Source organism: Lontra canadensis, unplaced genomic scaffold (genome assembly GCF_010015895.1).
Source record: "Lontra canadensis isolate GAN:19392208 unplaced genomic scaffold, GSC_riverotter_1.0 scaffold120, whole genome shotgun sequence".
NCBI lineage: Eukaryota > Metazoa > Chordata > Mammalia > Carnivora > Mustelidae > Lontra > Lontra canadensis.
In genome coordinates, this window is record NW_022631114.1 from 3223760 (window position 1) to 3235940 (window position 12181).

At 45.7% G+C, this 12181-nt stretch overlaps 1 protein-coding gene across 1 annotated transcript; it reads left to right on the forward strand.

The window, feature by feature from the left end:
* The first annotated feature begins 95 nt into the window (after positions 1–95).
* Positions 96–2841, forward strand: EXOC8 (exocyst complex component 8). Its single transcript, XM_032841154.1, has one exon. The coding sequence runs from the start codon at positions 245–247 to the stop codon at positions 2420–2422; it is 2178 nt and encodes a 725-aa protein (XP_032697045.1). The 5' UTR covers positions 96–244; the 3' UTR covers positions 2423–2841.
* Positions 2842–12181: the final 9340 nt, after the last annotated feature.

The following is a 12181-nucleotide window of genomic DNA, read 5'->3' on the forward strand; positions in this document are numbered from 1 at the left end:
TCTTCCGCAATAGCGCCTCCAGCGCATGAGCCGTAGGTTGCGGGCGTTCCTGCGCAGGCGCGCTCTCTGCGCCCGGCCCCTGCGCAGGCGCGGTGTCCGAAGCTCAGACCCAGGCGCAGGCGTACTCGTCTCCCTTCCATCCTGCTTCCTCAGCCCTGGAGCTCAGCGGGGCTTGGGTGGGTCTCAACCGCGGCAGCACCGGCGGCGGCGATAGTGACAGTGACTGCGTGAGACTCGGACGGAAATGGCGATGGCGATGTCGGACAGTGGGGCGACCCGCCTGCGGCGGCAGCTGGAGTCGGGGGGCTTCGAGGCGCGGCTGTACGTGAAGCAGCTCTCGCAGCAGTCGGACGGGGACCGGGACCTGCAGGAGCACCGGCAGCGCATCCAGGCGCTGGCGGAGGAGACGGCGCAGAACCTGAAGCGCAACGTCTACCAGAACTACCGGCAGTTCATCGAGACAGCCCGCGAAATCTCCTACCTGGAGAGCGAGATGTATCAGCTCAGCCATCTGCTGACCGAGCAGAAGAGCAGCCTGGAGAGCATCCCGCTCACTCTGCTGCCGGCGGCCGCCGCCGCTGGGGCTGCCGCGGCCTCCGGCGGGGAGGAAGGGGGAGGCGGCGCGGGGGTCCGAGACCACCTGCGGGGCCAGGCAGGCTTTTTCCCCACTCCCGGGGGCGCCTCCCGCGACAGTTCGGGTCCGGGCGAGGAAGGGAAGCAGCGCACTCTTACCACCCTGCTCGAGAAGGTGGAAGGCTGCAGGCACCTGCTGGAGACGCCGGGGCAGTACCTGGTGTACAACGGGGACCTGGTGGAATACGAGGCCGACCACATGGCCCAGCTGCAGCGGGTGCACGGCTTTCTCATGAACGACTGTTTGCTGGTGGCCACCTGGCTGCCCCAGCGGCGGGGGATGTACCGCTACAACGCCCTCTATCCCCTGGATGGCTTGGCCGTGGTCAACGTCAAGGACAACCCGCCCATGAAGGACATGTTCAAGCTGCTCATGTTTCCCGAGAGCCGTATTTTTCAGGCGGAAAATGCTAAAATCAAACGAGAGTGGCTGGAAGTGCTGGAGGAAACCAAGAGGGCCCTCAGTGAGAAAAGACGAAGGGAGCAGGAGGAGGCAGCGGCCCCTCGAGCACCACCCCAGGTGACTTCCAAGGCCAGTAACCCATTTGAGGATGAAGAAGAAGATGAACCAGCCGTTCCTGAGGTAGAAGAGGAGAAGGTGGACCTCTCAATGGAATGGATCCAGGAGTTGCCGGAAGACCTGGATGTCTGTATTGCCCAGAGGGACTTTGAAGGAGCTGTTGACCTGCTGGATAAATTAAACCATTACCTGGAGGATAAGCCCAGTCCACCTCCTGTTAAAGAGCTAAGGGCCAAGGTGGATGAGCGTGTCCGGCAGCTCACGGAGGTGCTGGTGTTTGAACTCTCCCCAGATCGTTCCCTGAGAGGTGGTCCCAAGGCTACACGAAGGGCAGTTTCTCAGCTGATCCGGCTGGGCCAGTGCACAAAGGCCTGTGAGCTGTTTTTGAGAAACAGGGCAGCAGCTGTGCACACCGCAATACGTCAGCTTCGCATCGAGGGCGCCACTTTACTCTACATTCATAAGTTGTGCCATGTCTTCTTTACCAGCCTTCTTGAAACCGCACGGGAATTTGAGACGGATTTTGCAGGCACAGACAGTGGCTGCTACTCTGCCTTTGTGGTCTGGGCGAGATCAGCCATGGGCATGTTTGTGGATGCCTTTAGCAAGCAGGTGTTTGATAGTAAGGAGAGCCTCTCTACCGCGGCCGAGTGTGTGAAAGTGGCAAAGGAGCACTGTCAGCAACTGGGGGACATCGGACTCGACCTCACCTTCATCATCCATGCCCTTCTGGTGAAGGACATCCAGGGGGCCTTGCACAGTTACAAAGAAATCATCATCGAAGCCACTAAACATCGCAACTCTGAGGAGATGTGGAGGAGGATGAATTTGATGACCCCAGAGGCCCTGGGCAAGCTCAAAGAGGAGATGAAGAGTTGTGGGGTCCGAAACTTTGAGCAGTACACCGGGGATGACTGCTGGGTGAACCTGAGTTATACCGTGGTTGCCTTCACCAAACAGACCATGGGCTTCTTGGAAGAAGCCCTGAAGCTCTATTTCCCAGAGCTGCACATGGTACTTTTGGAGAGCCTGGTGGAAATCATTTTGGTTGCCGTGCAGCATGTGGATTACAGCCTTCGATGCGAGCAGGATCCGGAGAAAAAGGCTTTTATCAGACAGAATGCATCCTTTCTCTATGAGACCGTCCTCCCTGTGGTAGAGAAGAGGTTTGAAGAAGGCGTGGGGAAACCCGCCAAGCAACTCCAGGACCTGAGGAATGCATCCAGACTTATTCGTGTGAACCCTGAAAGTACAACGTCAGTGGTCTGATGCCCGTGTCTCTGTGTCTGTGTATGCCTATATATTGCTTATACATTATTTATATTTATATTAAGTTGCATTAGCATATTCTTTATAGTCTTAAACACAGATCAAAAATAAAAGATGCCCTCTCAAATAGAAATGAAGAATCAGAAGGAAAAAGAAAAAAAAGTTAAAATTAAGCCAAAATAACAAAACATTGGAATTATTAAAATACACACTTTCCATTTAAATTATGCTAACTCTCTAATGAATATGTTGTCACACTACAGCATTTCAGTGTATCCTTTTGGGTCAAAACACACTTCCTTCCAGTCTATATTATGCAGCTCAGAGAAATCGTATCTATAAATACGTAGAGTTTAAGTATGTCGTGAGGTTTCCCAGTTCGCTAAAATTTTAAGGCTCTTAAAAGAGTACAGTGCCATTCAAACACCCTGCTTCACACACTTCCCCACCTTAAAATGTGACTGAACAATTTTTCTGGGGGGGGGGGGAAGGAGTTGAGAACATTGGTTTTAGCATAAATTTTGGTCAAAAAAATTCCTTCTTGAAAGTGGCCAGTTTGTGGACTCTAATAACTTGGATAGCTTTCATAAGCTTTCGTGAAACAGCTCCACAAACATTTTGCCAATGTGATTTGAGTGACTAATTATTTTCACCTGCTAATTAGCAGCTTTTCTAATACTTGATTCGGGAGCACTTACTTGAATCTTAAGGACTATGGTAACTTTTCTTTCAACATATTCCTGAACTGTGTGAATTTCTAGCCACAGCTTTTGTCCTTATCATACTAAAAAAAATTAAAATGATTAAAAGAAAACCACCAAAACAGGACAGACTGAGGAACCTGGCAACGTTCAGTGACTTTTAGCTGCCTTCTTTCATTCTCCCTGTGACATATAATGACTCAGACTACATGGAAACGGGAGGAAAGTTTTCAGCGAAATATTTATTGAGATTTCAGGGCCTGGGTGGATGGGAAATTAGAAAAAAATCATATGCAAACTCTACAGTGTTCTCAAGTATGACTGTTTTGAGCAGAGATTTGGCTTTTGATTTTTTGTAACAAAGTAGAGAACAAAAAGATGAGACAATGTGCCCAAAGCCAAGGGAAGAAAAGAACTTTTGGTGACTCCTACTAGAATGCTACATACTGCCTTTCTCTTGTTTTGTGTTTTCCTTTGTTACGAAAAGTAAATATAATGCTTACTTCAGGTTGTTTCATAAAACAAAAATAGCTAAAGAAATTGGAGCTTCCCAGGATTTCTGAACTACTGCTTCCACTGTGCATTGATTATATGAGATTCCCCATACATGGAGAGAAATTGTGCTAAGATCCACCATTTTTTCCTCTTTCCAGCTGTGATCCTTGTCCAAAAGTGCCATTTCTGATGCCGAGGACTTCCAAAGGTCATGTCTTTTATCTGAATTAAAATAGTGGTATTAAGACTGGAAATTATGTAAAACCTAAAATAGCTTCCAAGAGTGGCTTAGGGTTTGTGAAGCTCCTTGACTCAGTTACTTGCTGTCAGAGGAGCCCTTTTATTTATTTTTAGCTATGCATTTTAAAGATTGAAAATTATCAAAGTTACAGATTTTCTTTAATTTTTTCACATAAATTTAGAATTTTCTAGACAATAACCGTAACTGGGTATCTCAGCTGAGCAAGAACAGTTATAATTTGCCTTTTTTAAGATCACTGGAAACTTGAATTTGATGACAATGTTATTATTTTGTGCAACTTACGGTTTCTAAAACTATATTGTATAAAACGTGTGTAAATATCTGATGCTGGGTCCATGAAACGATACTTCTGAAATCAACACTTAAGGCATGAAGTTGTAAAAAACGTAAATGTGTATACTCAGATATTTAAATGGTTGCTTCTCTATAGAACTGTCTGCTTTTTAAAACTGGAAGTACAGAATTTTCTTTGGGTAAACTTTGTGTGTTCCTTAATCAGAGTTGTAGCTGAAGGAAGTCGGCCGGTGGTGATTCAGTTAGTGTGGGAAGTGGATCAGAGACCATCAGTGTCATAATGTATCTTTGTGCCAAGACAGAGCCATGGTGTACCATTCCTAAGAGTGGAGTCGGAGCTCTTCCCTCTCGTTCTTGTTTCATTAGACTCCAAAACAAGTCCTAAAAATCGAATGCAGTTAGAGATTGTCCAGAAATACAGCATATACTGTAATATACCACTGTAGACTTGATTGCCTCTTCTTGTCTGCTTCCCACATCACACTGTCACTCGAGCTTGGAATCACAGACTTGATTGAATTAATTACTGCTGAAAAAAAGACACCCTGTAGAATTAAGTCTCTTTTTGATTAAAGCCTCATTTCACTTAAAGTGCTGAACACTTACTTTTGTTTAAAAGACTACCTGTAGTTAAATTACCGGCACTTGTATTTTGCAATTCGCTTACCTACGATTGGAAATTTGGGACTTGACATAGGTGTAAAATCAATATATGTACATTTTGCTTATTGATATGCTGTGTTATGAGGGATTCTGAAATGTTTATCAAAATAAAGTTTAAAATTTTTCTTACACTGGATAAAATTGGCATTACAATGTTGTATCTCCTTTAATTAGGATTCAATATTCTTTTTTTTTTAAGATTTTATTTATTTATTTGACAGACAGAGATCACAAGTAGGCAGAGAGGCAGGCAGAGAGAGAGGAGCAAGCAGGCTCTGCTGAGCAGAGACCCCAGGATCATGACCTGAGCCAAAGGCAGAGGCTTTAACCCACTGAGTCACCCAGGCGCCCCTAGGATTCAATATTCTTATGTTCTTGTTACAGAAGTACCGGGCTTTTTAAAGATTTTATTTATTTATTTGACACAGAGAGAGCACAAGCAGGGGGAGCGGCAGGCAGAGGGAGAGGGAGAAGCAGGCTCCCCACTAAGCAGAGAGCCCAGTGTGGAACTCAATTCCAGGACCCTGGGATCATGACCTGAGCTGAAGGCAGTCGCTTCATCACCTGAGTGCCCCTGAAATACTGTTTGTTTTTTAAAAGATTTTATTTATTTACTTGACACACAGAGAGAGAGAGAGATCACAAGTAGGCAGAGAAGCAGGCAGAACGGGGGAAGCAGGCTCCCTGCCGAGCAGAGAGGCCGATGCAGGGCTCGATCTTAGGACCCCAGGATCATGACCTGAGCATAAGGCAGAGGCTTTAAACCACTGAGCCACCCAGGTGCCCCTGAAATACTGTTTTAAGAGCTGAGGTGGTTTTTGTTTTGTTTTGTCTTTGTCTAGAGGGATGACAGGTAGGAAGCTGTTAGCTAATTTAAATATATGTTCTGCTTACTGTCAGAATTGTGATTAAATCAGATCTCAGGTTTTTTTTTTTAAGGACTCCTTTGAATGGGAAATTTCAGATATATAAAATGAATTTGCTCTAAAAAGTGGATTTTATGCCATCTGCACATCCCTAAATGAAGGAAATATAATGGAGGCCATATGACCTAAGAACTAGGAGCATCAATGACAAGGATCTGTTTTTTAATACATAGAGACCCTGAGGGAACTTTTACATATAATTGATTTAAAGCTATTTATCAAAAAAATAAAAATATTCAGTGCTATGCCTTACATTGACTATAATGTGGGGTGGGGAAGATAAAATAAATTTGAGCGTGCTTGCTCTGAAATTCTTGAGAATTGGAAAAAATGGAGAATAAAAAATTGGAAAAACTAGGTTAGGGAGTCAATTAAATACACAATAGTGTGTTGCAAATTACATTAATTAAATAATCGAATGCAGACAGCGTGTTGCCAAAAAAAACAACAACCCTGTGCGTTGTCGTTGTCATACTCAGTATTTCATGGGAATACTGAGAAGGAAGAGGGCAATGTGTTTTTGAGGAGTTTGGAGAGTCTTCATGGAATTGTTGGCATTTGAGCCAAAAAAATAAGAATATTTGACATGAAAAAAATTCACGTATGAGAAGCGATGTGGGAACCTTCCTTTAGAGAATCATTTACTAATGATTGCTGTGTTCCAAGCAGTGTGACAAGCACCTTTATAGGGTTATTTTATCTAATCTTCACATCAGTCTATGGAAGGAGTTAAAGTTTTGTGAAGTAATTTGCAGGTAATTCAACCTACAAAGAGTTGTCTAATTCGCCCGGATGGGATTTGAACTCGGACTTTCTCTAGAGCTGGCTTCTGAGCCAATGAGCTACATGACTGGATTGTGTCTGCTGGCTGGCATCTCACTAGGGCAGGTGCTCTTTATTTCGAAGACTTAATCATTCACAAGTGTATTCTGTTAAAATTAAAGGTGTTATGTCACAGGATATATGGATTTTTTAAGGTTTTATTTATTTGAGAAAGAGCACAAGCAGGGGGAGAGGCAGATGGAGAGGGAGAAGCAGGCTCCCCGCCGAGCAGGGAGGCTGACATGCAGCTCGATTGCAGCACCCTGAGATCATGTCCTGAGCCCCAGGTAGACACCTAACCAGCTGAGCCACCAAGGTGCCCCAGGATATTTTTTAAAAGACTTTTTCATTCATTTGAGAGAGAGAGCATGAACAGGGGGAAGGAAGAGAGGGAGAGGGAGACGACAAGCAGGGAGCCTGAGCAGGGAGCCTGATGTGGAGTTCAATTCCAGAACCCCTAGATCATGACCTAAGAGGAAGGCAGATGCTTAACCAAGTGAGTCACCCAGGTGCCCCTGTCACAGGATATTATAATTTATAACTGCCTTAAAAAAAATAAAATAGCAGACTTGAGTTAATGAGATTGTTAAAACCAGATTGTTTCCATTGACACCAATTTGGTTTTGTTTAAAACATTTCATTGAGGGGCAGGTGTCCAGCGGGCTTGGTCCGTGGAGCGTGTGATTCTTGGTCTCGGGGTTGCGAGTTTGAGCCCCACATTGGATGTAGAAGTTACTTAAAAATAAAATATTGGGGGGCGCCTGGGTGGCTCAGTGGGTTAAGCCTCTGCCTTCAGCTCAGGTCATGATCTCAGGGTCCTGGGATCGAGCCCCTCAGCAGGGAGCCTGCCTCCTCTCTGCCTCCTCTCTCTCTGCCTGCTTCTCTGCCTACTTATGCTCTCTCCCTCTCTGTCAAATAAATAAATTAATTAAGTTAAAAAAATAAAATCTTGAAAAAATTTTAAATAAAATATTTTTTCTTAAGTAATCTCTATGCCCAACATGGGTCTCAAACTCATGACCCCAAGTTTGAGTCACATGCTCTGCAGACTGAGCCAGTCACCTGCTCCATTATCATCGATTTGTACATTATTGAATTCTTTGTAATTGGTAAAATTAAGTAGCCTTGAACTTGAAGAAATTTCTTTGGGCATTAAGATACATGTAACTTAGATTAAGAGTCTCTGTCTCTGGTTTCATCTTCTTTCATTTTTCCCTCCCTTCCCCTATGATCCTCTGTCTTGTTTTGTTAAGAAACAAACTGAGGGGTGCTGGGGGTGGTGGTGGGAGGGATAGAGTGGTGGGGTTATGGACATTGGGAAGGGTATGTGCTGTGGTGAGTGCTGTGAATTGTGTAAGATTGATGAATCACAGACCTGTACCCCTGGGGCAAATAATACATTATATGTTAATTTTAAAAAGAATCACTGGAAGTGCTCTATAAAAATGCAGATTCCTGGGTCCCCTTAATCAGAGTTTTTGAGGACCAAACCCACACATCTGAGTATATAACAAACTCTATAGGTAATTCTTTCTTACACAAAGTTCTGACAAAGTCCTCTGCTTGGCACAGATGTTCATAATTGGGGCACGTATGAGAAACGAAGCAATGGGAATTGCCTGCCCTAACCTCTGCACTGGCCATTTTGCCTTGGGAGATACGGAAAGGGTCCCGAAGAGCCTTCCCTTGCTTTCTCAAGGGATTTTGGTAAAGTAGTTTCAGTTGAACACAATTACACTGACCTTTAATGGATGAAAAAGTTCTCAGGGCAAATAAGTTTCAGAAATGCTCAACCCTATTTTCTCTTTGATTAACATGACACACATTACCAGCATGGGATGCATTCTGGGGAATCCTGCTTCCATAAAATTCTTACATTTTGATGGGGAAAAAAAAGATACATATAACTTAGCTCCTGTGATAAGCAGCCAAGCTCAGGAACGGCTGGGTGTGTGTGTCTCTGATAGAGGACAGTTGCCGGACAAGGGCTTGTTTCTTTAAATGTCACGCTTGATTAGTTTCACCTAATATGCTGACTTTCTCTCAGATTTACACCTCTCACTAAACACATTAAACAAAGTTACATAAGCCAAGCCAGTGTTGACAAGTCTCTAAAATATTTGTGTGTGTCGTCTCAGACGTCGCTGGTGGGAATTGCTGTAAACTGGGCACTGGCAATTTGGCAAGCCTTAAAATCACAGAATTATACAAACCCTGTGACCCCCACACCCCACCTCTGGAGATTTATTCTACCAAAAAAAAAAAAACTTCCTAAATTAAATTTACCCACGAAACTCATGTGATTTATGAGTAAGTTTTGAAGAACACTTCTAGTTTCCGCTTTTGCATGTAAGCTCAGGAGAGGCACTCAATCCTGACAAGGAGAAAGCTGAACAGATCGAAAAATCAACAAGTCTTCTTGGATCCACAAGAGCGGGGCGGGACACAAGGCACACCACCAGCCCCAGACTGGAGAGCCCAGCAGACAGATGCAGGAAGTCCTATCCTAGGGGAGCAGGGGCTCAGGGGGAAACCACTGTGGATCCCAGTGCGGGGGTGGGGGAGCCGTACAGAAACCTCAGTCGTAAGCGACAAAAGCTGGAGACTCCGTGCCCACAGCTCAGAGTTTAAAACTCCAGGGGGATCCAGTCCTAAGGGGAAACCCCACAATATTGTGAACTAAATAACCCTTTCCAGGTTCTCACACTGAAGTTTCAGAGGGAAACCCCTCAGGCTTCCAGCAGGGGGCGGGACAGGGAACCTTCTGAAACCGACTAGAGCCTCTGTTTTTCTGAACAAGACCTGCCCTTAGGGGAGACTAGTTAACCTGAGCCTAACCTGCTGGGGAGTACCAGAGCCTGGCTGACCAGTGGAAGGCAACTAGTCCACCCCCCAGCTCACTCTAGCCATCCTGTCTCCCCGAAGGGAGAGAAAACAGCTGAGAAACTCTCATGAAATTCACTAACAGACCTAATCACTAGATAATAGAAGTCTGCTCCCCCACACTCACCGGCACCTCACGAAAGGCCTATTTACAGCAGTCCCCTTTTCCGGGTTACTCCACGTCCAGCTACCAAGAAAAATTGCAAGGCACACCAAAAGGCAAAAGCACAATTTGAAGAGACAGAGCAAGCATCAGAGCCAGACATGACTGGGGTAGTGGAATTACCAGACTGGGAATTGGAAACAACCACGATTCACACCCCAGGGGCTCTGACGGATCAAATAGACAGTCTGCAAGAACAGATAGGTAATATTAGCAGAGGGATGGAAATCTGAAGAAAGTACTAAGAAGAAAGGCTAGCCGGGCACCCGGGTGGCTCAGCTCAGGTCATGATCCCGGGATCCTGGGATCGAGCCCCACATCAGGCTCCCTGCTCTGTGGGAAGCCTGCTTCTCCCTCTCCCTCTGACTCTCCCCACGGCTCGTGTGTGCGCGCTCGCTCGCTCTCTCTCTCAAATAAATAAAATCTTTAGAGAAAAAAAGAAATGCTAGAGATAAAACAACAATAAAGACCCACACTGTACTAGAAATGAAGAGCACCTTCGGTGCGCTGCCTAGTAGACTGGACCGTGCTAAGGAAAGAATCTGAGCTGGAGGATGTATCAGCAGAATCCTTGAACACTGGGGCGCCTGGGTGGCTCAGTGGGATAAGCCTCTGCCTTCGGCTCAGGTCATGATCTCGGGGTCCTGGGATCGAGCCCCGCATCGGGCTCTCTGCTCGGGGAAACTACTTCCCCCCCGCCGCCTTCCTCTCTGCCTACTTTTGATCGCTCTCTCTGTGTCAAATAAATCTTAAAAAAAAAAAAAAAAAGAATCCTTGAAAAGTGCAAAGCGAAGAGAACAAAAACAAAACAAAACAAAAACAAACAAAATCCCAGAATATCCAAAGACCGAGGAACATCCGTAAGAAGTATGACATGGTGGGGGCGCCAGGGTGGCTCAGTCAGTTGAGCAACTGACCTTGGATTTCGGCTCAGGCCACCATCTCAGGGCTGTGAGATGAGCCCCACACTGGGCTCCACGCTCCGAGGGGAGTGTGCTTGAGATTCTCTCTCTCTCCTTCTCTCTGCCCCTCCCCCTTCCACTCCCCCTGCTCTTTCTCTCTCAAAAAAAAAAAAAAGAGAAAAAATAGTGTCACAAACTATAATGAGAATACCAGAAGGAGAAGAAAGAGAAGGAAACAAAAATATTGGAACAGGTCTTACTAAACAGGTTACAGATGTTGTAACAGCACAAGAAGAGACGGCCCAGAGGCATACAGAACTTCAGGGCACGCATACAATGTAACACCATGCAGCTTAACAGTGACAGCCCTGGCCAGGTCGGAGGTGGAAAGATGTCTAACATAGGTTGCCAACAGGTGCCCGGTTCTCTCAGTGGGCAGAGCATGCGACTGCTGATCTCGGGGTTGTGAGATCAACAGTCAGACACTCAACCGACTGAGCCACTGAGGAGCTCCTAAGGATACTTATTTTTAGACTTTCATTTTGAAATTTTTTGGTGTATAGAGAGTAACAGAGGCACATAAAGAATAAAGAATCCTAGGGGCGCCTGGGTGGCTCAGTGGGTTAAGCTGCTGCCTTCGGCTCAGGTCGTGATCTCGGGGTCCTGGGATCGAGTCCCGCATCGGGCTCTCTGCTCGGCAGGGAGCCTGCTTCCTCCTCTCTCTCTGCCTGCCTCTCTGTCTACTTGTGATCTCTGTCAAATCAATAAATAAAATCTTTAAAAAAAAAAAAAAGAATAAAGAATCCTGGGGCGCCTGGGTGGCTCAATGGGTTAAGCCTCTGCCTTCAGCTCAGGTCATGATCCCAGGGTCCTAGGATCGAGCCCCGCATCGGGCTCTCTGCTCAGTGGGGAGCCTGCTTCCCCCTCTCTCTCTGCCTGCTTCTCTGCCTACTTGTGATCTCTCTCTCTGTCAAATAAATAAATAAAATCTTAAAAAAAAAAGAATAAAGAATCCCGTGTCCTCATTACCCAGCTTCAACAACTGTCAACATTCTGTCACTATATCGACTATACCCAACAATGGCCCATGCCCTCCACACCCTGCCCAACCCCACTGGGTTGTTGTTGATTATTATTATTACCTACAGTTTTGCTGGAGATAAACTTTATACACACATTGTGATGTATGAATCTTAGCTCTAAAATTTTGGAAAGTGGATCTACTTATGTAACAACTCCCCAGTAAAGATGTCCACCGTTTTCATTTTTCCATGTGGTGATGAGGGTGTCACCTCTCTCCTGTGTAGCCTTTCTTTATGTTCTTTCCTGTACCTTAGGTTCTTTTTCTGGAAAAGAAAATCATGTTTTCCTACATAATTGAGAGTTGTAACTCTTAGACCGTGTTGCCTGGAGGTTGAAGGTCTCCGTGAGTTATTTTGAGCGAGCCTTATCAATGGAGGTACGAGGCACAGTCCCACAGCCGTAGACTTGCAGCCCTTGGTATGCTGGGAAGCTGGGAAGGATGCGAGGGGAATGTGGGGTGGGTGGTTCTAGTCTAAGAGATGAAACATCCAGTCTAAGGTCGGACTGTCCGGTATGTAGTCCCTTTGCCACATGTGGCTGTTCAAACACAAATTATCTAATAATC